Here is a 26216-nt window from a genome sequence, read left to right as displayed (position 1 = left end):
GCACCATTCAGCTCAGTTTAACCCAGCCCAGCCCAGCCAGGACCTGCAGCCAACTCAAGCCCAGTTTAGCCCAGTTGAGTCCAGCCCAGTCCAGCCCAGTCCAGCCCCTTTCAGACCAGTTCAGATCTCTCCACCACAGTGGGCAGAGACATTCACTTCCTATTACCCCCCATAACCTCCATAGACCCCCATTACGCCCCCATAACCTCCCATAGACCCCATTACCCCCCCATAACCTCCCATAGACCCCCATTACCCCCCATAACCTCCCATAGGCCCCATTACCCCCAATCACACACTGCAAACCCCTATATAAGGAACTGGGGGGGGTCCCCATCTCTTTATTATGGGGGTTCCCCCCTCACTCCTCAGTGCCCCCCCCCAGTAGCTCCCCCAGTTCTCCCAGTGCAGCCTTGATCTGGGCAGCAAAGCGTCGAGCATCCTATATAGGGTTATATGGGAGATCATATAGGTTATATAGGGGGGGTTATATGGGGGGGTCAGGTTATGGGGTACCCCCCCCCCCCCCCCACACTGTTATGGGGCTGGAGGCTCTACAGGACACATGGAAGAGGATGGAGCCGCCCCTGCCCTGGGCGTAGGAGACCCCGTAGGCATCGGGATGGGGCTAAAGGGGGGGGGGGGGATGGAAGGGGGGGTGATGGGGGGAGACCCCCCTAAATACCCCCTTAAAACCCTAAATACCCCCCCAAGATAACCCCACTCCTAAAATAAAACCCAAAAACACTCAAATATGCCCCAAAATACCCCCAAAAATGATCCAATCCCCACATTATGCCCCAAAACCACCCCCAGCCCCAAATACCCCCCTAAATCCAACCCCAACCCACCAAATACCCCCTATACCCCAAATACCCCCTATACACCCCAAAAAGCCCCAAAATACCCCCCCAAAATGCCCCCATCCCTAAAATACCCCCCATAATCCACCCCCTATACCCCAAATATCCCCCATATACCCCCCCAATACCCCAAATACCCTCCCATATACCCGAAATACCCCCCCAATACCCCCCATATACCCCAAATACCCCCCATATACCCCAAATACCCCCTCAATACCCCCAATACCCCCCATATACCCCAAATACCCTCCAATACCCCCATATACCCCCATATACCCCAAATACCCTCCAATACCCCCAAATACCCCCCATATACCCCCATCCCCAAATGACCCCCCCCAAACCCACCCCCATCCCATAATACCCCCCCCCCCCCCAACACCCACCGGTGCAAACCCCGCCCCTCCGGGGCACAGTGGGCGTGGCAAGAGCGGCGGCTCCGCCCTGGGGGCGGGGCTATAAGCCAGAGCCCACGGTTGGCTGAGCACCTGCGGGTATGCAAATGAGACCACGCCCCCTCGCACTGACCCCGCCCCCCTCCCTTAAGCCCCGCCCACCTCCTCCAGCAGCGGGGGGTGGAGCCTCATCTGGCGCGCCACGGCCGCCAGCGCGTGCAGGTGCCGGTCCAGCCCCGCCCCCGCCGCGGCCGCGCGCATGCGCGCCAGCACGTCCCGCAGCGCCCCCTGCAGGAGCCGGCGCCGGAGGGAGCGCTAGAGGGGGGGGGGGTTATTGGAGGTCAGTGACACACAGTGACCCCTATGGGGTCTGCCCCCCCCCCCCCCCCATTGACCCCTATATTGGTCTCCCCCATTGCCCTGTATTGGTCCCCCCTATTACCCCTACATTGGTCTCCCCCCATTACCCCCTATATTAGGGTCCCCCAATGCCCCCTATATTGGGGTCCCCCCCCCATTACCCTCTATATTGAGGTCCCCCCATTGCCCCCTATATCGGGTTCCCTCCCCCATTGACCCCTATACTGGGGTCACCCCATTACCACCTATATTGGTCTCCCCCCATTACTCCTATATTGGTCTCCCCCCATTGCCCCCTATATTGAGGTCTTCCCCCCATTACCCCTATATTGGTCTCCCCCATTACCCCTGCAGGAGCCGGCGCCGGAGCGCGCGCTGGGGGGGGGGGGGGGGTTACTCGAGGTCATTGACACACACTGACCCCTATGGCGTCTGCCCCTCCCCATTACCCCCTATATTGGGGTCCCCCCATTGCCCCCTATATTGTGGTCTTCCCCACATTCCCCCTATATTGATCCCCCCCATTGCCCTGTATTGGTCCTCCCCCCATTACCCCCTATATTGGTCCCCCCTATTACCCCTATATTGGTCTCGCCCCCATTACCCCCTATATTGGGCTCCCCCCATTACCCCCTATATAGGTCTCCCCACATTGCCCCCTATATTGGTCTACCCCCCCCCCATTGCCCCCTACATTCGGGTCCCCCACATTACCACCTATATCGGGGTCCCCCCATTGCCCCCTACATTGGGCTCCCCCCACTCCCCCTATGTTGGGCTCCCCCCCATTACCCCCAATATTGGATTCCCCCCATTGCCCCCTATATAGGGCTCTTCCCCCATTACCCCTATATTGTTCTCCCCCATTACCCCTATATTGGTCTCCCCCATTACCCCTATATTGGTCTCCCCCATTACCCCTATATTGGTCTCCTCCCATTACCCCTATATTGGCCCCCCCCATTACCCCTATATTGGTCTCCCCCATTACCCCTATATTGGTCTCCCCCATTACCCCCTATATTGGTCTCCCCCATTACCCCTATATTGGTCTCCCCCATTACCGCCTATATTGGTCTCCCCATTACCCCCTATATTGGTCTCCCCCATTACCCCTATATTGGTCTCCCCCATTACCCCTATATTGGTCTCACCCATTACCCCCTATATTGGTCTCCCCCATTACCCCTATATTGGTCTCCCCCATTAACCCCTATATTGGTCCCCCCATTACCCCCTATATTGGTCTCCCCCCATTGCCCCCTATATTGGTCTCCCCCATTACCCCTATATTGGCCTCCCCCATTACCCCTATATTGGTCTCCCCCATTACCCGTATATTGGTCCTCCCCCATTACCCCTATATTGGTCTCCCCCATTACCCCTATATTGCTCTCCCCCCATTACCCCTATATTGGTCTCCCCCATTACCCCTATATTGCTCTCCCCCATTACCCCTATATTGCTCTCCCCCCATTACCCCTATATTGGTCTCCCCCATTACGCCTATATTGGTCTCCCCCATTACCCTTATATTGGCCCCCCCTTTACCCCCTATATTGGTCCCCCCCATTACCCCTATATTGATCTCCCCCATTACCCCTATATTGATCTCCCCCATTACCCCTATATTGGTCTCCCCCATTACCCCTCTATGGTTCCCCCCCATAGCCCTGTATTGAGCTCCCCCCATAGCCCTGTATTGGTCTCCCCCATAGCCCTGTATTGGTGTCCCCCCATAGCCCTGTATTGGTCTCCCCCATAGCCCTGTATTGGTGTCCCCCATAGCCCTGTATTGGTGTCCCCCCATAGCCCTGTATTGGTCTCCCCCCATAGCCCTGTATTGGTCTCCCCCCATAGCCCTGTATTGGTATGTCCCCCCATAGCCCTGTATTGGTCTCCCCCCATAGCCCTGTATTGGTCTCCCCCCATAGCCCTGTATTGGTGTCCCCCCATAGCCCTGTATTGGTGTCCCCCCATAGCCCTGTATTGGTCCCCCCCCATAGCCCTCTATGGTCTCCCCCCATAGCCCTGTATTGGTCTCCCCCCATCGCCCTGTATTGGTATGTCCCCCCATAGCCCTGTATTGGTCTCCCCCCATAGCCCTGTATTGGTCTCCCCCCATAGCCCTGTATTGGTGTCCCCCCATAGCCCTGTATTGGTGTCCCCCCATAGCCCTGTATTGGTCCCCCCCCATAGCCCTCTATGGTCTCCCCCCATAGCCCTGTATTGGTCTCCCCCATAGCCCTGTATTGGTGTCCCCCCATAGCCCTGTATTGGTGTCCCCCCATAGCCCTGTATTGGTCTCCCCCATAGCCCTGTATTGGTCTCCCCCCATAGCCCTCTATAGTTCCCCCCCATAGCCCTGTATTGCTCTCCCCCCATAGCCCTGTATTGGTCTCCCCCATAGCCCTGTATTGGTCTCCTCCCATAGCCCTGTATTGGTCTCCCCCATAGCCCTGTATTGGTCTCCCACCATAGCCCTGTATTGGTGTCTCCCCCCATAGCCCTGTATTGGTCTCCCCCCATAGCCCTCTATAGTTCCCCCCCATAGCCCTGTATTGCTCTCCCCCCATAGCCCTGTATTGAGCTCCCCCATAGCCCTGTATTGGTCTCCCCCATAGCCCTGTATTGGTCTCCCCCATAGCCCTGCATTGGTGTCTCCCCCCATAGCCCTGCATTGGTGTCTCCCCCCATAGCCCTGCATTGGTGTCTCCCCCCATAGCCCTGTATTGGTCTCCCCCCATAGCCCTCTATAGTTCCCCCCCATAGCCCTGTATTGCTCTCCCCCCATAGCCCTGTATTGAGCTCCCCCATAGCCCTGTATTGGTCTCCCCCATAGCCCTGTATTGGTCTCCCCCATAGCCCTCTATGGTCTCCCCCCATAGCCCTGTATTGGTCTCCCCCCATAGCCCTGTATTGGTCTCCCCCCATAGCCCTGTATTGGTGTCCCCCATAGCCCTGTATTGGTGTCTCCCCCATAGCCCTGTATTGGTCTCCCCCATAGCCCTGTATTGCTCTCCCCCATAGCCCTGTATTGGTGTCTCCCCCATAGCCCTGTATTGAGCTCCCCCCATAGCCCTGTATTGGTCTCCCCCATAGCCCTGTACTGGTCTCCCCCCATAGCCCTGTATTGGTCTCCCCCCATAGCCCTGTATTGCTCTCCCCCATAGCCCTGTATTGGTGTCTCCCCCATAGCCCTGTATTGAGCTCCCCCCATAGCCCTGTATTGGTCTCCCCCATAGCCCTGTACTGGTCTCCCCCCATAGCCCTGTATTGGTCTCCCCCCATAGCCCTGCATTGGTGTCTCCCCCCATAGCCCCTCATTGGTGTCTCCCCCCATAGCCCCTCATTGGTGTCTCCCCCCCCCCGGACCGAGGCGTTGGTCTGTTCCATGGCTGCCGCCAGCTCCAGCAGGGGGCGCCCACAGCCTCGCGCAGCCTCCGCGCGCCCCTCCAGGAACAGCCACGTGGGCACCGCCTCGTACGTCAGGCACGCGCCGCGCTCCTGCGTGGGGTCACGGGGGGTCACCGGGGGGGGGGAGAGAGGGGAGGGGGGGCGAAGGTCACGTTAAAATAACCCTAAAACACCGCAAAATGACCCAAAACACCCGAAAATCATCCCAAAACACCTGAAAATGACCCAAAACACCTGAAAATGACCCAAAACACCTCAAAATGACCCAAAACACCTCAAAATGACCCAAAACACCTGAAAATGACCCGAAACACCTCAAAATGACCCTAAAACACCACAAAATGACCCCAAAACACCTCAAAATGGCCCAAAACACCAAAAAATGACCCAAAACACCTCAAAATGACCCAAAACACCTCAAAATGACCATAAAACACCACAAAATGACCAAAAACACCTGAAAATGACCCAAAACACCTCAAAATGACCCAAAAAGCCTGAAAATGACCCAAAACACCTCAAAATGACCCAAAACACCTCAAAATGACCCTAAAACACCACAAAATGACCCAAAACACCCAAAAATGACCCAAAACACCCCAAAATGACCCAAAAAACCTCAAAATGACCCAAAACACCTCAAAATGACCCAAAACACCTCAAAATGACCCTAAAACACCACAAAATGACCCCAAAACAACTCAAAATGGCCCAAAACACCCAAAAATGACCCAAAACACCTCAAAATGACCCAAAACACCTCAAAATGACCATAAAACACCACAAAATGACCAAAAACACCCGAAAATCGTCCCAAAACACCTGAAAATGACCCAAAACACCTCAAAATGACCCAAAACACCTCAAAATGGCCCAAAACACCTCAAAATGACCATAAAACACCACAAAATGACCCCAAAACACCTCAAAATGGCCCAAAACACCCAAAAATGACCCAAAACACCTCAAAATGACCCAAAACACCTCAAAATGACCCCAAAACACCTCAAAATGACCCAAAACACCTCAAAATGACCCTAAAACACCACAAAATGACCCAAAACACCTCAAAATGACCCAAAAAGCCTGAAAATGACCCAAAACACCTCAAAATGACCCAAAACACCTCAAAATGACCATAAAACACCACAAAATGACCCAAAACGCCTCAAAATGACCCAAAAAGCCTGAAAATGACCCAAAACACCTCAAAATGACCCAAAACACCTCAAAATGACCCTAAAACACCACAAAATGACCCAAAACACCCAAAAATGACCCAAAACACCCCAAAATGACCCAAAAAACCTCAAAATGACCCAAAACACCTCAAAATGACCCAAAACACCCGAAAATGACCCAAAACGCCTGAAAATGACCGAAAACACCACAAAATGACCCAAAACACCTGAAAATGACCCAAAACACCTCAAAATGACCATAAAACACCACAAAATGACCAAAAACACCTGAAAATGACCCAAAACACCTCAAAATGACCCAAAACACCTCAAAATGACCATAAAACACCACAAAATGACCAAAAACACCTGAAAATGACCCAAAACACCTCAAAATGACCCAAAACACCCAAAAATCGTCCCAAAACACCTGAAAATAACCCTAAAACACCTCGAAATGACCCAAAACACCTGAAAATGACCGAAAACACCTCAAAATGACCATAAAACACCACAAAATGACCCAAAACACCCGAAAATGACCCAAAACGCCTGAAAATGACCCAAAACACCTCAAAATGAACCAAAACACCTCAAAATGACACAAAATGCCTTAAAACACACCCGAAACACCCCCAAAATAGCAGAAAACACCTTAAAACACCTTCAAATGAGCCTAAATGACCCAGAACGTGCTCGGAACAGCCTAAAATAGCTTAAAACACCCCCAAAACACCTCAAAATGATCCAAAACACCCCAAAAAACCTCAAAATGATCCAAAACACCCCAAAAAACCTCAAAATGATCCAAAACACCCAAAAAAACCTCAAAATGAACCAAAACACCCAAAAAAACCTCAAAATGAACCAAAACACCCAAAAAAACCTCAAAATGAACCAAAACACCCCAAAACCCCACCAAAATGCCTCAAAATGACCAAAACATCCCAAAAATACCTTAAAACACTTCAAAACACCTTAAACTGACCCAAAACACCCCCAAACACCCCCAAAATATCTTAAAACACCCCAAAATGACCCCAAATGCCCCAAAACATCTCAAAAGGACCCAAACCCATTGGGCTCTCCCATTGGTTGTCTCCCATTGGTTGTCTCCCATTGGCTGTCTCCCATTGCTTGTCTCCCATTGGTTGTCTCCCATTGGCTGTCTCCCATTGGTTGTCTCCCATTGGGCTCTCCCATTGGTTGTCTCCCATTGGTTGTCTCCCATTGGTTGTCTCCCATTGGTTTGTTCCCATTGGTTGTCTCCCATTGGTTGTCTCCCATTGGTTGTCTCCCATTGGTTTGTTCCCATTGGTTGTCTCCCATTGGTTGGTTCCCATTGGGCTCTCCCATTGGTTGTCTCCCATTGGCTGTCTCCCATTGGTTGTCTCCCATTGGTTGTCTCCCATTGGTCAGCTCCCATTGGCTGTCTCCCATTGGGCTCTCCCATTGGCTGTCTCCCATTGGTTGGCTCCCATTGGCCTCTCCCATTGGTTGGCTCCCATTGGTTGTCCCCCATTGGGCTCTCCCATTGGGTCTCCCATTGGCCTCTCCCATTGGTGTCTCCCATTGGTTGTCTCCCATTGGCCTCTCCCATTGGTTGTCCCCATTGGTTGTCTCCCATTGGTCAGCTCCCATTGGCCTCTCCCATTGGTTGGCTCCCATTGGAGTCTCCCATTGGCCTCTCCCATTGGTTGTCCCCCTTTGGCCTCTCCCATTGGCCAGCTCCGGGGGGGGGGGCTCACCCTGACCACCGCCAGCTGCAGCGCCACCTGGACGAGTCCATCGGGGGGGGGGGGGAGCTCCGGGGGGGGCACGAACGTGGCCACGTGCACCTGGAGATCAGCTTCCAGCGCCTGCCACGTGTCCAGGGCGACCCCTAGCGCCGGGAGGCACTGACGGCACCGACCCCCCCCACACAGACAGGGTAATGGAACCGGCCCCGAGAGCAGCAATACACACATATAGACCCAAAATAGACACAAAACAGCCCCGAATAGACCCAAAATAGACCCAAATAGACCCAAAATAGCCCCGAATAAACCCAAAATAGACCCAAAATAGACCCACAATAGACCCAAATAGCCCCAAAATAGCCCCGAATAAACCCAAAATAGACCCAAAATAGCCCCAAACAGCCCCAAAATAGACCCAAATAGACCCAAAATAGACCCAAAATAGCCCCGAATAGACCCAAAATAGACCCAAATAGACCCAAAAGACCCAGAATAGACCCAAATAGACCCACAATAGACGCAAAATAGACCCAAATAGCCCCAAAACAGCCCCGAATAGACACAAAATAGCCCCAAATACACCCAAAATAGCCCCGAATAGACCCAAAATAACACCGAATACACCCAAAATAGCTCCGAATAGACACAAAATAGACCCAAATAGACCCAAAATAGCCCCAAATACACCAAAATAGCCCCAAATAGCCCCGAATAGCCCCAAAACAGCCCCAAATAGACCCAAAAGAGCCCCAAATAGACCCAAATAAAACCAAAATAACCCAAAACAGCCCCAAATAGACCCAAATAGCCCCAAATATCCCCAAAACAGCCCCAAAGCAGCCCCAAGGCAGCCTCAAACAGCCCCAAAACAGCCCCAAATAGACCAAAATAGCCCCAAAACAGCCCCAAATAGCCCAAAATAGATGAAAATACCCCCAAAATAGCACTAAATAGACCAAAATAGCCCCAAAACAACACGAAAAACCTCCAAACAGGTCAAAATAGCCCCAAATATACCAAAATAGCCCCAAAATAGACCAAACCAGCCCCAAACCAGCCCAAGATAGCCCCAAAACATCACAAATAGCCCCAAAACAGCCCGAAATAGCACAAAATAGCCCAAAATAGCCTCAAAATACCTTAAAATAGCCCAAAATAGCCCCCAAACAGCCCAAAATACCCCAAAATAGCCCCAAATCACCCCAATTCCCCCATTCCCCCCCCATTGGCTCCCAATGGACCCTCCCACCCCCACCGCACCTCATCTGGGATGTTCCATTGCAGGTGCTGGGGGGGGGGGACCCCAGGCTCCTCCTCGGGCCCCTCCCTGCAGTCCCCATTGGCCTCATAGCCCAGCTCCAGGTCAGTGGCCAGTGTGTACTGGGGGGGGGGGGGGTCAATGGGGGGGTATTTAGGGTCAATGGGTGTAATTGGGGTCAATGGGGGGTATTTAGGGTCAATGGGGGGGTATTTGGGGTCAATGGGGGTGTATTTGGGGGTCAATGGGGGGTATTTGGGTCAATGGGGGGGTATTTGGGGATCAATGGGGGGGTATCTGGGGGTCCATGGGGGGTATTTGGGGTCAATGGGGGGTACTTGGGGGCCAATGGGGGGTATTTAGGTCAATGGGGGGGTATCTGGGGGTCAATGGGGGGTATTTAGGGATCAATGGGGGGTATTTGGGTCAATGGGGGGGTATTTGGGGATCAATGGGGGGGTATCTGGGGGTCAATGGGGGGTATTTAGGGATCAATGGGGGGTATTTGGGGTCAATGGGGGGTATTTGGGGTTCAATGGGGCCTATTTGGTGTCAATGGTGGGGCACTTGGGGGTCAATGGGGGGTATTTAGGGATCAATGGGTGATATTTGGGGTCAATAGGGGCTATTTGGGGTCAATGGGGGGGCACTTGGGGGTCAATGGCGGGGCATTTGGGGGTTAATGGGGGGTTATTTGGGGTCATTGGGGGGTATTTGTGGGTCACTGGGGGGGTTTAGGGATCAATGGGGGGAATTTGGGGTCAATGGGGGGGTATTTAGGGTCAATGGGGGGGTATTTGGGTCAATGGGGGCTATTTGGGGGTCAATGGGGGGGCATTTGGGGTCAATGGGGGGGTATTTGGGTCAATGGGGGGGTATTTAGGGTAAATGGGGGGGTATTAAGGGTCAATGGGGGGTATTTGGGTCAATGGGGGGGTATTTGGGGTCAATGGGGGGGCATTTGGGGGTCAATGGGGGGGCATTTGGGGTCAATGGGGGGTATTGGGGGTCAATGGGGGGTATTTGGGGTCAATGGGGGGTATTTAGGGATCAATGGGTGATATTTGGGGTCAATGGGGCCTATTTGGTGTCAATGGTGGGGCACTTGGGGGTCAATGGGGGGGTATTTGGGGGTCAATGGGGGAGGTATTTAGGGATCAATGGGGGAGTATTTGGGGTCCATGGGGGATACTTGGGGGTCCATGGGGGGGTATTTGGGGTCCATGGGGGGTATTTGGGGGTCAATGGGGGTATTTGGGGGTCAATGGGGGGTATTTGGGTTCCATGGGGGGTACTTGGGGGTCAATGGGGGGGGTCGGTACCTCCCATAGGTGCCCCACAACGGGGGGGTCCCCCCAGGAGTGCTCCACGTTGAGCCCCATGCGCCCAGTGCTGAACACGATCAGGGTCAGGCTCTTGTCAAACCAGCTGGGGGGGCAGGACCCAGAGATATGGGGGGGGCAACCCCAAGGGGTCAATGTGGGGGGGGTTGGGTCAATGGGGATCAATGGGTGTCAATGGGGATCAATGGGGTTCAATGGGGATCAATGGGACTCAATGGTGATCAATGAGGATCAATGGCTGTCAATGGTGATCAATGGGGTTCAATGGTGATCAATAGGGTTCAATGGGGATCATGGGGTTCAATAGGGCTCAATGGGACTCAATGGTGATCAATGGGTGTCAATGGTGATCAATGGGGATCAATGGGGTTCAATAGGGCTCAATGGGACACAATGGGGATCAATGGACTCAATGGGGGTCAATGGTGATCAGTGGCGCTCAATGGGGATCAATGGATGTCAATAGGAGTCAATGGGGTTCAGTGGGTGTCAATGGGGTTCAGTGGGGCTCAATGGGGTTCAATGGGTGTCAATGGGTTTCAGTGGATGTCAATGGGTGTAAATGGGGTTCAGTGTGGTTCAATGGATGTCAATGAGTGTCAATGGGGTTCAATGGATGTCAATGAGTGTCAATGGGGTTCAATGAGGCTCAATGGGTGTCAATGGGGTTCAGTGGGTGTCAATGGGGTTCAATGGGGCTCAATGGGTGTCAATGGGTGTCAATGGGGTTCAGTGGGGTTCAATGGGTGTCAATGGGTGTCAATGGGTGTCAATGGGGCTCAATGGGTGTCAATGGGGTTCAATGGGGCTCAATGGGTGTCAATGGGGTTCAGTGGGGTTCAATGGGTGTCAATGGGTGTCAATGGGGTTCAATGGCTGTCAATGGGGTTCAATGGGGTTCAATGGCTGTCAATGGGGTTCAATGGCTGTCAATGGGGTTCAGTGGGGCTCAATGGGTGTCAATGGATGTCTATGGGTGTCAATGGGGTTCAGTGGGTGTCAATGGGGTTCAGTGGGGCTCAATGGATGTCAATGGATGTCAATGGATGTCAATGGATGTCAATGGATATCAATGGGTGTCAATGGGTGTCAATGGATGTCAATGGGTGTCAATGGGTGTCAATGGATGTCAATGGGTGTTAATGGGTGTCAATGGGGATCAATGGGTATCAATGGGGTTCAATGGGTGTCAATGGGGTCAATGGGTGTCAATGGGTGTCAATGGATGTCAATGGATGTCAATGGGTGTCAATGGATGTCAATGGGTGTAAATGGGTGTCAATGGGGTCAATGGGTGTCAATGGGTGTCAACGGGTGTCAATGGATGTCAATGGATGTCAATGGATGTCAATGGGGTTCAATGGGTGTCAATGGGTGTCAATGGATGTCAATGGATGTCAATGGGTGTCAGTGGATGTCAATGGGTGTAAATGGGTGTCAATGGGGTCAATGGGTGTCAATGGGTGTCAATGGATGTCAATGGATGTCAATGGATGTCAATGGGTGTCAATGGGGTTCAATGGGATCAATGGATGTCAATGGGTGTCAATGGGGTTCAATGGATGTCAATGGATGTCAACGGGTGTCAATGGGTTTCAATGGGGTTCAATGGGGTCAATGGGTTTCAATGGGGTTCAATGGGGTCAATGGTGTCTCACCGGTTGTAGCAGGGCCCCAGCAGCAGCTCCTTGGCCTCCGCATCCAGGTCCCCATCAGAGGGGGGGTCCCGGTGCCCGTTGGGGGGGGGCCCTGGGGGGGGGTCCAGAGCCACCACGAACGGAGCCTCCTCCAGAGCCCTGAGAGCAGCTGAGCTGGGACCTCCTGACTGCAGCACAGCTCGGACCTGAGCCCAGGCTGACCTGGGGGCACAGACCATAGAGACCATAGAGACATAGAGACCATAGAGACCATAGAGACCATAGAGACACATAGAGACCCATAGAGACCATAGAGACCCATAGAGACCATAGAGACCATAGAGACCATAGAGACCATAGAGACCATAGAGACCCATAGAGACCATAGAGACCCATAGAGACCATAGAGACCATAGAGACACATAGAGACCATAGAGACCATAGAGACATAGAGACCATAGAGACCATAGAGACCATAGAGACCCATAGAGACCCATAGAGACCATAGAGACCCATAGAGACCATAGAGACCATAGAGACCATAGAGACCCATAGAGACCATAGAGACCCATAGAGACCATAGAGACCATAGAGACCATAGAGACCCATAGAGAACAAAAGAGACCAATAGCACCCATAGAGACCCATAGTACCCATAGAGACCCACAGAACCCATTAGCAACCATAGAGACCCATAGAACCCATTAGCACCCATAGAGCCCCATAGACACCCATAGAGCCCCATAGAGCCCATTAGCATCCATAGAGCCCCATAGACAACATAGAGCCCATTAGCACCCATAGGGTGCCATAGAACCCATAAGCACCCATAGAGCCCCATTGACACCCATAGAGCCCCATAGAACCCATCAGCACCCATAGAGCCCCATAGAACCCAGTAGCACCCATAGAGCCCCATAGAACCCATATCCACCCGTAGAGCCCCATAGACACCCATAGAGCCCCATAGAGCCCCATAAGCACCCATAGAGCCCCATAGAACCCATAAGTATCCATAGAGCCCCATAAGCACCCATAGGGCCCCATAGAACCCATCAGCACCCATAGAGCCCCATAGAACCCATAAGTATCCATAGAGCCCCATAAGCACCCATAGGGCCCCATAGAACCCATAAGCACCCATAGAGCCCCATAGAACCCAGTAGCACCCATAGAGCCCCATAAGCACCCACAGAGCCCCATAGACACCCATTAGCATCCATAGAGCCCCATAGATCCCATTAACCCCCATTGCCCCCATTACCCCCCGGCAGCCCCGCCCCTCGCCCCGCCCCCCGCTCACCTCCTCGCTGACGTCATGACGCCGGCTCCGGCCCCGCCCCCCGACGCACGGAGCACGCGCTCGAAGCGGCGCTGGAGCGCGCGCGGCGCCAGGCCCCGCCCCACGGGCACGAGGAACAGGCGGCCCCCCCGCAGCGCTGCCACGTGACCGGCCCCTCCCCCCCGCTGCAGCCGGTCTGGGGGGGGGAGAAATACACCCGAAATAGAGAGAAATAGACCCAAAATAGAGAGAAATAGACCCAAAATAGAGAGAAATAGACCCAAAATAGAGAGAAATAGACCCAAAATAGAGAGAAATAGACCCAAAATAGAGAGAAATAGACCCAAAATAGAGAGAAATAGACCCGAAATAGAGAGAAATAGACCCAAAATAGAGAGAAATAGACCCGAAATAGAGAGAAATAGACCCAAAATAGAGAGAAATAGACCCAAAATAGAGAGAAATAGACCCGAAATAGAGAGAAATAGACCCAAAATAGAGAGAAATAGACCCGAAATAGAGAGAAATACACCCAAAATAGAGAGAAATAGACCCGAAATAGAGAGAAATACACCCAAAATAGAGAGAAATAGACCCGAAATAGAGAGAAATACACCCAAAATAGAGAGAAATAGACCCAAAATAAACCCAATAGACCCAAAACAGACCCAAAATAGCCCAAATTAGAGCAAAATAGACCCAAAATAGCCCAAACTAGGCCCAAATAGCCCAAAATAGACCCAAAATAGCTCAAAATAGACCTAAAATAGCCGGAAATAGACCCAAACTAGACCCATAATACTCTCTATGGCGTATATAGGTTCCCTACATGGGGTATATTTGGACTTACGGGGTCACTATGGGGACTATGGGGTGTCTATGGGCTCTATGGGGTTTCTATGGGATCTATGGGGTCACTATGGGGTCTGTTTGTCCCTATGGGCTCTATTGGTCCCTGTGGGGTCCCTATGGGGTTGGTGGGTCCCTATGGGCTGGATGGGGTCACTATGGGGTCTGTGGGTCCCTATGGGCTCTATTGGTCCCTATGGGGTCTGTGGGTCCCTATGGGCTGGATGGGGACCCTATGGGGTCTGTGGGGTTTCTATGGGCTCTATGGGGTCCCTATGGGCTCTATGGGGTCCCTATGGGCTCTATGGGGTCCCTATGGGCTCTATGGGTCCCTATGAGCTCTATGGGTTCCCTATGTGCTCTATGGGGTCCCTATGCGCTCTATGGGTTCCCTATGGGCTCTATGGGTCCCCATGGGCTCTATGGGTCCCCATGGGCTCTATGGGGTCCCTAAGGATTCTGTGGATCCCTATGGGTTCTATGGGTTCCCTATGTGCTCTATGGGGTCCCTATGGGCTCTATGGGTTCCCTATGGGGTCTGTGGGTCCCTATGGGCTCTATGGGATCCCCATGTGCTCTATGGGTCCCAATGTGCTCTATGGGTCCCCATGGGGTCTATGGGGTCAATATGTGCTCTATGGGTCCCAATGTGCTCTATGGGTCCCCATGGGCTCTATGGGTCCCTATGGGTTGCTATGGGCTCTATGGGGTCCCCATGTGCTCTATGGGTCCCTATGGGCTCTATGGGTCCCCATGGGCTCTATGGGTCCCTATGGGCTCTATGGGTCCCTATGGGCTCTATGGGTCCCCATGGGCTCTATGGGTCCCTATGTGCTCTATGGGTCCCTATGTGCTCTATGGGGTCCCCATGTGCTCTATGGGTCCCTATGGGGCTCACCACATGTCTCTCCGGGTACCCGGGTGGTGTTGAAGAGCCGCTCGTACTGAGCTGAGCACGTGGGGAGCGAACCCCGAAACAGAACCTGTGACCCAAAAACACTGAGTTTCACCCCAAAACATCCCCTGACACCCCCAGAACCCCAGAGACCCTATACAGACATTGCACACCCCTATACACACCATATAACATCCCCTATACACCCCCTATACAAACATTATACACCCCTATACAACCCCTATGCATCCCATATACATCCCCTATACGTCCCCTATACATCCCTATACACCCCTATACATCTTCAATACACCCCTATACATCCCTATACATCCCATACACCCCATACGCCCCCATACACCCCTATACATCCCTATACACCCCTATGTACCCTATACACCTCTATACACCCCTATAAATCCCCTATACACCCTTATAGACCCCCTATACAACCCCTATACATCTCCTAGACACCCCTATACATCCCTATACATCCCCTATACACCCCATACACCCCATACCCCCATACACCCCAAACACCCCATACCCTATACAACCCATACACCCCATACACCCCCATACACCCCATAGACCCCATACACCCCAATACACCCCATACACCCCCATACACCCCATAGACCCCATACACCCCATAGACCCCATACACCCCACACACCCCATACACCCCATACACCCCATAGACCCCATAGACCCCATACACCCCATACACCCCATACACCCCATACACCCCATACACCCCATACACCCCATAGACCCCATACACCCCATACACCCCATAGACCCCATAGACCCCATAGACCCCATAGACCCCATACACCCTCACCGCAGGCAGGGTCCCGCTGCTCACGCGGCTCCGGAAGCTCAGTAGGGCACACACAGCATTGGCTGCACGTGCAGCCTGGAGGGGGGTGGGGGGGGGGCCTGGGAGGTCCTGGGGGGGGCAGAGAGGGGGACCCCATTGAAACCAATGGGGAACCCCCCCATTGAACCCCATTTGGGATCCCCCCATTGAACCCCATTGGGGATCCCCCCATTGAACCCCATTGGGGACCCGCCCATTGAAACCCATTGGGGATCCCCCCATTGAAACCCATTGGGGAACCCCCCATTGAACCCCATTGGGGATCCCCCATTGAACCCCATTGGGGATCCCCCCATTGAACTCCATTGGGGATCCCCCATTGACAGCCATTGGGGATCCCCCCATTGAACCCCATTGGGGATCCCCCATTGACAGCCATTGGGGACCCGCCCATTGAACCCCATTGGGAACCCCCCCCATTGAAAACCAATTGGGACCCCCCCGTTGAATCCCAGTGGGGACCCCCCATTGAAACTTAATGGGGATCCCCCCATTGAAACCCAATGGGGACCCCCGCATTGAACCCCATTGTTGGACCTCCCATTGAACCCCATTGTGGGACCTCCCAATTGAAACCCAATGGGGACCCCCGCATTGATCCCTATTGGGGAACCTCCCATTGAAACCCATTGGGGACACCCCCATTGAAACCCAATCTGGGATCCCCCCATTGAAACCCATTGGGAACCCCCCATTGAAACCCATTGGGGACTCCCCCATTGAAACCCATTGTGGGACCCCCCCATAGAAACCCATTGAGGACCCCCCCATTGAACCCCATTGTGGGACCCCCCCATTGATCCCCATTGGGGACCCCCCAATTGAAACCCATTGTGGAACCCCCCCAATGAACCCCATTGGGGACCCCCCCCATTGACCCCCGTTGGGGAACCACCCATTGAACCCATTGGGGACACCCCGTTGAACCCCATTGTGGGACCCTCCCATTGAAACCCAATGGGGACCCTCCCATTGAACCCCATTGGGGACCCCCATTGACCCCCATTGTGGGACCCCCCCATTGAACCCCATTGGGAACCCCCCATTGACCCCCACCTATGGGGCGCACCATGAGGTAGTAGTTGCCGGAGGCAGGGAGGGGGTCCCTGCCCCCCAAGTGCACCTGCTCATCCCATAGGTCACCGAGCTATAGGGAAAGGGGGGAGCCCTATAGGGGAGCCATGGAGCCCCATAGAGCCCCATAGCCCCCATAGACACCCATAGCTCCATAGACCCCATAGTCTCCATAGCCCCCATAGCTCCATAGCCCCCATAGCTCCATAGCCCCCATAGCCCCCCATAGCCCCATAGAGCCCCATAGCCCCCATAGACACCCATAGCTCCATAGCCCCCATACCCCATCATAAACCCCCATAGCGCAATAGGCCCCATAGCCCCCACAGATCCCCATAGACTCCATAGCCCCCTATAGCCCCCATAGCCCCTCTAGCCCCATAGCCAACACAGATACCCATAGCCCCATAGGCCCCATAGCCCCCAGAGCCGCCATCCCCCACCTCCATAGCTCCCATAGCCCCCTATAGACCCCATAGCCCCCAATAGACCCCCATAGCCCCCCCTACCCCCATAGCCCACATAGTCGCATAGACCCCACAGATCCCCATAGCCTCCATACCCCCCATAGCCCCCAGAGAACCCATAGCCCCCATAGCCCCATAGCCCCCATAGCCCCCATAGACCCCATAACCCCCATAGCCCCATAGCCCCCATAGCTCCCATAGCCCCCATAGCCCCCATAGCCCCATAGACCCCATAACCCCCATAGCCCCATAGCCCCATACCCCCCATAGCCCCCATACCCCCCATAGCCCCATAGCCCCATAGACCCCATAACCCCCATAGCCCCATAGCCCCATAGACCCCATAACCCCCATAGCCCCATAGCCCCATAGCCCCATACCCCCCATAGCCCCCATACCCCCCATAGCCCACATAGCCCCATAGCCCCATACCCCCCATAGCCCCATAGACCCCATAGCCCCCATAGCCCCCATAGCCCCATACCCCCCATAGCCCCATAGCCCCATACCCCCCATAGCCCCCATAGCCCCATAGCCCCATACCCCCCATAGCCCCATACCCCCCATAGCCCCATAGCCCCCATAGCCCCATAGCCCCCATAGCCCCATAGCCCCATAGCCCCATAGCCCCCATAGCCCCATAGCCCCCATAGCCCCCATACCCCCCATAGCCCCCATAGCCCCATACCCCCCATAGCCCCCATAGCCCCATAGCCCCCATAGCCCCCATAGCCCCATAGCCCCCATAGCCCCCATAGCCCCATACCCCCCATAGCCCCCATAGCCCCATAGCCCCCATAGCCCCCATAGCCCCATAGCCCCCATAGCCCCCATACCCCCCATAGCCCCCATAGCCCCATAGCCCCCATAGCCCCCATAGCCCCCATAGCCCCATAGCCCCATAGCCCCATAGCCCCCATAGCCCCATAGCCCCCATAGCCCCCATAGCCCCATAGCCCCATAGCCCCCATAGCCCCATACCCCCCATAGCCCCATAGCCCCATAGCCCCATAGCCCCCATAGCCCCCATAGCCCCCATAACCCCCATAGCCCCATAGCCCCATAGCCCCATAGCCCCATACCCCCCATAGCCCCCATAGCCCCATAGCCCCCATAGCCCCCATAGCCCCATAGCCCCATACCCCCCATAGCCCCATAGCCCCCATAGCCCCCATAGCCCCCATAGCCCCATAGCCCCCATAGCCCCCATAGCCCCCATAGCCCCATAGCCCCATAGCCCCCATAGCCCCATAGCCCCATACCCCCCATAGCCCCATAGCCCCCATACCCCCCATAGCCCCATAGCCCCCATAGCCCCCATAGCCCCCATAGCCCCATAGCCCCTCAGCCCCATACGTAGCTGGGCAGAGCCCATTGCCGCAGCCGCAGCCATCGCTGGAGTTGGGGTCCGGGGCCCCCCAAGAAGCTTTGGGCGAGAGCAGGAACCTGATCCCTGCCCCCCCCTGGGCCCAGAGCCTGAAGCGAGGAGACAGCCTGGGGGGGGCAGAGACCATAGAGACTATAGAGACCATAGAGACACATAGAGACCATAGAGACCATAGAGACCATAGAGACCATAGAGACCCATAGAGACCCATAGAGACCATAGAGACCCATAGAGACCATAGAGACCATAGAGACCATAGAGACCATAGAGACCATAGAGACCATAGAGACCCATAGAGACCTATAGAGACCATAGAGACCCATAGAGACCCATAGAGACCATAGAGACCATAGAGACCATAGAGACCCATAGAGACCATAGAGACCATAGAGACCATAGAGACCCATAGAGACCATAGAGACCATAGAGACCATAGAGACCATAGAGACCATAGAGACCATAGAGACCCATAGAGACCTATAGAGACCATAGAGACCCATAGAGACCCATAGAGACCATAGAGACCATAGAGACCATAGAGACCCATAGAGACCTATAGAGACCATAGAGCCCCATAGGCCGCCCAGAGCCTCACCCTGTGCACGGTGTGGGGCAGGGGGGGCAGGGGCAGGGGGGGCAGGACCCCCTGGCAGCTCCGCAGCCGGGGCCGGCGCCCCACGAACATCCGCACCAGAGCCTGCAGGGACCCATAGAGACCATAGAGACCCCATAGAGACACCATAGACACCAATACCCCGTATACCCCCCCGTAGAACCCATAGACCCCCATAGACCCTATAGATCACCATAGACCCCCATAGACCCCCATACACCGTATACACCCCCACATTCCCCCATAGACCCCCATAGACCCCATAGACACTATAGACCCCACAGCCCCACATAGAACTCATAGACCCCACAGACCACATAGGCCCCATAGACCCTCATAAACCCCCACAGACCCTATAGCCCCCACAGCCCCCATAGCTCCCCATAGCCCCCATAGCCCCCATACACCCATAGCCCCATACCCCCCATACCCCCCATAGCCCCATAGCCCCATACCCCCCATACCCCCCATAGCCCCATAGCCCCATACCCCCCATACCCCCCATACCCCCCATAGCCCCATAGCCCCATACACCCCATACCCCCCATAGCCCCAATAGCCCCCATAGCCCCATAGCCCCCATAGCCCCCATAGCCCCATACCCCCCATAGCCCCATAGCCCCCATAGCCCCCATAGCCCCATAGCCCCCATAGCCCCCATACCCCCCATACCCCCATAGCCCCATAGCCCCCATAACCCCCATAGCCCCATAGCCCCATAGCCCCCATAGCCCCATAGCCCCCATAGCCCCATAGCCCCATACCCCCCATAGCCCCCATAGCCCCATAGCCCCCATAGCCCCCATAGCCCCATACCCCCCATAGCCCCATACCCCCCATAGCCCCCATAGCCCCATACCCCCCATAGCCCCATACCCCCCATAGCCCCATAGCCCCATAGCCCCCATAGCCCCCATACCCCCCATACCCCCATAGCCCCATAGCCCCCATAACCCCCATAGCCCCATAGCCCCATAGCCCCCATAGCCCCATAGCCCCCATAGCCCCATAGCCCCATACCCCCCATAGCCCCCATAGCCCCCATAGCCCCCATAGCCCCATACCCCCCATAGCCCCCATAGCCCCCATAGCCCCCATAGCCCCATACCCCCCATAGCCCCATACCCCCCATAGCCCCCATAGCCCCATACCCCCCATACCCCCCATAGACCCCATAGTCCCCATAGCCCCCATAGCCCCATAGCCCCCATAGCCCCATACCCCATAGCCCCCATAGCCCCATACCCCCCATACCCCCCATACCCCCCATAGACCCCATAGCCCCCATACCCCCATAGCCCCATAGCCCCATACCCCTCATACCCCCCATAGCCCCATAGCCCCCATACCCCCCATAGCCCCATAGCCCCCATAGCCCCATAGCCCCCATACCCCCCATAGCCCCATAGCCCTCATACCCCCCATAGCCCCATACCCCCCATAGCCCCATAGCCCCCATAGCCCCATAGCCCCATACCCCCCATAGCCCCCATAGCCGCATAGCCCCATACCCCCCATAGCCCCCATAGCCCCATAGCCCCCATACCCCCCATAGCCCCATACCCCCCATACCCCCCATAGCCCCATAGCCCCCATAGCCCCCATAGCCCCATAGCCCCATAGCCCCCATAGCCCCATAGCCCCCATAGCCCCCATAGCCCCATAGCCCCATAGCCCCATAGCCCCATAGCCCCATACCCCCCATAGCCCCATAGCCCCATAGCCCCCATAGCCCCCATAGCCCCATAGCCCCATAGCCCCCATAGCCCCCATAGCCCCATAGCCCCCATAGCCCCCATAGCCCCATAGCCCCATAGCCCCATAGCCCCATAGCCCCATAGCCCCATACCCCCCATAGCCCCATAGCCCCATAGCCCCCATAGCCCCCATAGCCCCATAGCCCCATAGCCCCCATACCCCCCATACCCCCCATAGACCCCATAGTCCCCATAGCCCCCATAGCCCCATACCCCCCATAGCCCCATAGCCCCATACCCCCCATACCCCCCATACCCCCCATAGCCCCATAGCCCCATACACCCCATACCCCCCATAGCCCCATAGCCCCATACCCCCCATAGCCCCAATAGCCCCCATAGCCCCATAGCCCCCATAGCCCCCATAGCCCCATACCCCCCATAGCCCCATAGCCCCCATAGCCCCCATAGCCCCATAGCCCCATAGCCCCCATAGCCCCCATAGCCCCATACCCCCATAGCCCCATAGCCCCCATAGCCCCCATAGATCCATAGCCCCCATAGCCCCCATACCCCCCATAGCCCCATAGCCCCCATAGCCCCATAGCCCCCATAGCCCCCATAGCCCCATAGCCCCCATAGCCCCATAGCCCCATACTCCCCATAGCCCCATACCCCCCATACCCCCCATACCCCCATAGCCCCATAGCCCCCATAACCCCCATAGCCCCATAGCCCCATAGCCCCCATAGCCCCATAGCCCCATACCCCCCATAGCCCCAATAGCCCCATAGCCCCATACCCCCCATAGCCCCCATAGCCCCATACCCCCCATAGCCCCATACCCCCCATAGCCCCATAGCCCCCATAGCCCCATACCCCCCATAGCCCCATACCCCCCATAGCCCCCATAGCCCCATACCCCCCATACCCCCCATAGACCCCATAGTCCCCATAGCCCCATAGCCCCCATAGCCCCATAGCCCCATAGCCCCCATAGCCCCATAGCCCCATAGCCCCCATAGCCCCATAGCCCCATAGCCCCCATACCCCCCATAGCCCCATACCCCTCATACCCCCCATAGCCCCATAGCCCCCATAGCCCCATAGCCCCATAGCCCCATAGCCCCATAGCCCCCATACCCCCCATAGCCCCATAGCCCCCATAGCCCCCATAGCCCCCATAGCCCCCATAGCCCCATAGCCCCCATACCCCCCATAGCCCCATAGCCCCCATACCCCCATAGCCCCATAGCCCCATACCCCCCATACCCCCCATAGCCCCATACCCCTCATACCCCCCAGAGCCCCATAGCCCCCATACCCCCCATAGCCCCATAGCCCCCATAGCCCCATAGCCCCCATAGCCCCATAGCCCCCATAGCCCCATAGCCCCCATAGCCCCCATACCCCCCATAGCCCCATAGCCCCCATAGCCCCATAGCCCCCATACCCCCCATAGCCCCATAGCCCCCATACCCCCCATAGCCCCATAGCCCCCATAGCCCCATAGCCCCCATAGCCCCATAGCCCCCATAGCCCCCATAGCCCCCATAGCCCCATAGCCCCATAGCCCCCATACCCCCCATAGCCCCATAGCCCCCATAGCCCCCATAGCCCCCATAGCCCCCATAGCCCCATAGCCCCCATAGCCCCCATACCCCCCATAGCCCCATAGCCCCCATAGCCCCATAGCCCCCATACCCCCCATAGCCCCATAGCCCCCATACCCCCCATAGCCCCATAGCCCCCATAGCCCCATAGCCCCCATAGCCCCATAGCCCCCATAGCCCCATAGCCCCATACCCCCCATAGCCCCATAGCCCCATACCCCCCATAGCCCCATACCCCCCATACCCCCCATAGCCCCATAGCCCCCATACCCCCCATAGTCCCCATAGCCCCCATAGCCCCCATAGCCCCATAGCCCCCATAGCCCCATAACCCCCATAGCCCCATAGCCCCATACCCCCCACCCCCCCCCCCGGCCGGTACCATCCACAGCCTGGGGGGGTCTCCTGCTCTCCCCACTGCAGTTCCAGTTCCCCCCAGCAGGAGCCTCAGTCCCAGGCGCAGGATCAGCCCCAGCAGCAGCCACAGCCCCGACGTGAACAGCAGCAGAGCCAGAGCCGCCCCCGGCAGGGGGGAGCTATGGGGCAGCCCCATAGACAGGGGCGTTAATAACCCCCCCCCCCAGACCCATATCTATGGGGCAGCCCCATAGACAGGGCAGCGGCGTTAATAACCCCCCCAGACCCATATCTATGGGGCAGCCCCATGGAGAGAACAGAGGCATTAATAACCCCCCCCCCAGACCCATATCTATGGGGCAGCCCCATGGAGAGAACAGCGGCGTTAATAACCCCCCAGACCCATATCTATGGGGCAGCCCCATTAATAGGCCCCCCCCAGCCCCATATCTATGGGGCAGCCCCATAGAGAGAACAGCACCATTAATAGACCCCCAGACCCATATCTATGGGGCAGCCCCTTTAATACCCCCCCCAGCCCCATAGATATGGGGCAGCCCCATGGAGAGAACAGCGCCGTTAGTAACCCCCCTCAGCCCCATATCTATGGGCCCCCCCTTTATACCCCCTCCCTCAGCCCCATATCCATGGGGCAGCCCCTTTAAGAACCCCCCCACCCCCAGCCCCATAGATAGGGGGCAGCCCCTTTAATACCCCTCCCAGCCCCATAGATATGGGGCAGCCCCATAGAGAGGGGGCAGCACCGTTAATACCCCCCACCCTCAGCCCCATATCTATGGGGCAGCCCCTTTAACACCCATCCCAGCCCCATAGACAGGGGCAGCGGCGTTAATAACCCCCCCAGACCCATATCTATGGGGCAGCCCCTTTAATAACCCCCCAGACCCATATCTATGGGGCAGCCACTTTAATACCCCCCCCAGCCCCATATCTATGGGGCAGCCCCTTTAATACCCCTCCCAGCCCCATAGATAGGGGGCAGCCCCATAGACAGGGCAGCGGCGTTAATACCCCCCCAGACCCATATCTATGGGTCAGCCCTTTTAATACCCAGCCCCATAGAGAGGGGGCAGTGCCGTTAATAACCCCCCACCCTCAGCCCCATATCTATGGGGCAGCCCCTTTAATACCCCCCCACCCCCAGCCCCATATCTATGGGGCAGCCCCTTTAATAACCCCCCAGCCCCATATCTATGGGGCAGCCCCTTTAATACCCCCCCACCCCCAGCCCCATAGATATGGGGCAGCCACTTTAATCCCCCCCCAGCCCCATAGATATGGGGCAGCCTCATCGCCCCCCCCCCCCTTACCTGTGGGGCAGCCCCCCTGCTATAGCTGCCACCAGCCCCATGGATGGGTCCAGCCCCACAGCCTCACAGAGCCCCAGAGCCCCCCCCAGGAACAGCCACGTCCGGAGGCCTGCGGGGTGAGCCTGGGGGTGATAGAGAGGTACACCCCATAGAGCCCCATAGAGACCTATAGAGCCCCATAGAGCCCTATAGAGCCCTATAGAGCACCATAGAGACCTATACAGATGTACCCCCCATAGAGCCACATAGAGCCCCATAGAGCCCTATAGAGATGTACCCCCCCTATAGAGCCCCATAGAGCCCCATAGAGCCCCACAGAGCCCTATAGAGCCCCATAGAGCCCTATAGAGATATACAGCCATATATACCCCTATGCACATGCACCCACTTATACCCCATATAGGTACACCCCATATGGTCTCCCATATGTATACCCCATATATATACCCCCATACATATACCCCATATATATACCCCCATACATATACCCCATATATATACCCCTTACATGTACCCCCATATATATACACCCCATACATACACTCCTTATGTATACCCCCATATATATACATACCCCATATATATACTCCCATACGTATACCCCCATATGTACACCCCATATACACCCCATGTATATACCACATACATATACCCCCATATATATACCCCATATATCCTCCATATATGTGCTCTCATACATACATCCCCATATATATGCCCCCCTATATGTATACCCCATAGATAGACCTCATGTGTATACCCCATGGATATATACCATATACATATACCCCCATATATATACCCCAAATACACCCCCATGTATACACCCCCATATATATATACACACATGTATACCCCCATATGCACCCCTATATATACCCCATATATATATCCTATATGCCTATAACCCCATATATACCCCATATACATACCCAATATGTACTCTACATGCCTATAACCCCATATATACCCCATATACATACCCTATATATATACTCTATATGCCTATAACCCCATATATACCCCATATACATACCCTATATGTACTCTATCTGCCTATAACCCCATATATACCCCATATACATACCCTATATATATACTCTCCATGCCCATAAACCCATATATACCCCATATACATACCCTATATATATACTCTATATGTCTATAACCCCATATATACCCCATACATATAGTCTATACACCTATAACCCCATATATAACCCATACACATACCCCATATATATATATGCTTATAACCCCATATCCACCCCATGCACACACCCCCCATGTGCCCCATACCCGCAGCCTCCGCAGCCTCCGCCCCACAGATCCCAGCAGCTCCCGGCCCAGGCAGCGCAGGGGACCCTGCCCCACATCCTGCCCCATAGCGAGGCTGCCCCTGCCCCATAGCGAGGCCCCGAAGGCAGCGACCGGAGCAGCCTCGGCCATGCTGGGGGGGACAGAGGGTCAGGGGGGGGCAATGGGATACATAGAGACCCATAGAGACCCATAGGGACCCATAGAGACCCACAGAGACCCATAGAGACCATAGAGACCATAGAGACCCACAGA

At 55.5% G+C, this 26216-nt stretch overlaps 1 protein-coding gene across 1 annotated transcript in view; it reads right to left on the bottom strand.

Annotated features, from left to right (window-relative positions):
• Positions 1–316: 316 nt before the first annotated feature.
• Positions 317–26216, bottom strand: part of LOC117437759 (carnitine O-palmitoyltransferase 1, muscle isoform-like) — a 28028-nt gene continuing 2128 nt past the window's right edge. The window contains exons 2-19 of the mRNA XM_034072374.1: positions 25944–26094; positions 24645–24766; positions 23339–23492; positions 19629–19730; positions 19003–19140; positions 17175–17252; positions 16067–16174; positions 15226–15310; positions 13500–13674; positions 12218–12418; positions 10539–10644; positions 9219–9338; positions 7968–8117; positions 4997–5128; positions 1424–1576; positions 1253–1354; positions 536–628; positions 317–442 (exon numbers count right to left, since the gene is read on the bottom strand). Of these exons, the coding sequence (XP_033928265.1) occupies positions 362–442; positions 536–628; positions 1253–1354; positions 1424–1576; positions 4997–5128; positions 7968–8117; positions 9219–9338; positions 10539–10644; positions 12218–12418; positions 13500–13674; positions 15226–15310; positions 16067–16174; positions 17175–17252; positions 19003–19140; positions 19629–19730; positions 23339–23492; positions 24645–24766; positions 25944–26093 (2250 nt within the window). The 5' untranslated portion in view covers position 26094 and the 3' untranslated portion in view covers positions 317–361. The remainder of the gene's footprint in view (positions 443–535; positions 629–1252; positions 1355–1423; positions 1577–4996; positions 5129–7967; positions 8118–9218; positions 9339–10538; positions 10645–12217; positions 12419–13499; positions 13675–15225; positions 15311–16066; positions 16175–17174; positions 17253–19002; positions 19141–19628; positions 19731–23338; positions 23493–24644; positions 24767–25943; positions 26095–26216) is intronic.

Source organism: Melopsittacus undulatus, chromosome 27 (genome assembly GCF_012275295.1).
Source record: "Melopsittacus undulatus isolate bMelUnd1 chromosome 27, bMelUnd1.mat.Z, whole genome shotgun sequence".
Taxonomy (NCBI): Eukaryota; Metazoa; Chordata; class Aves; order Psittaciformes; family Psittaculidae; genus Melopsittacus; species Melopsittacus undulatus.
Note: the sequence above shows the minus strand (reverse complement) of the source record. Positions and strands in the feature narration are given on the sequence as shown.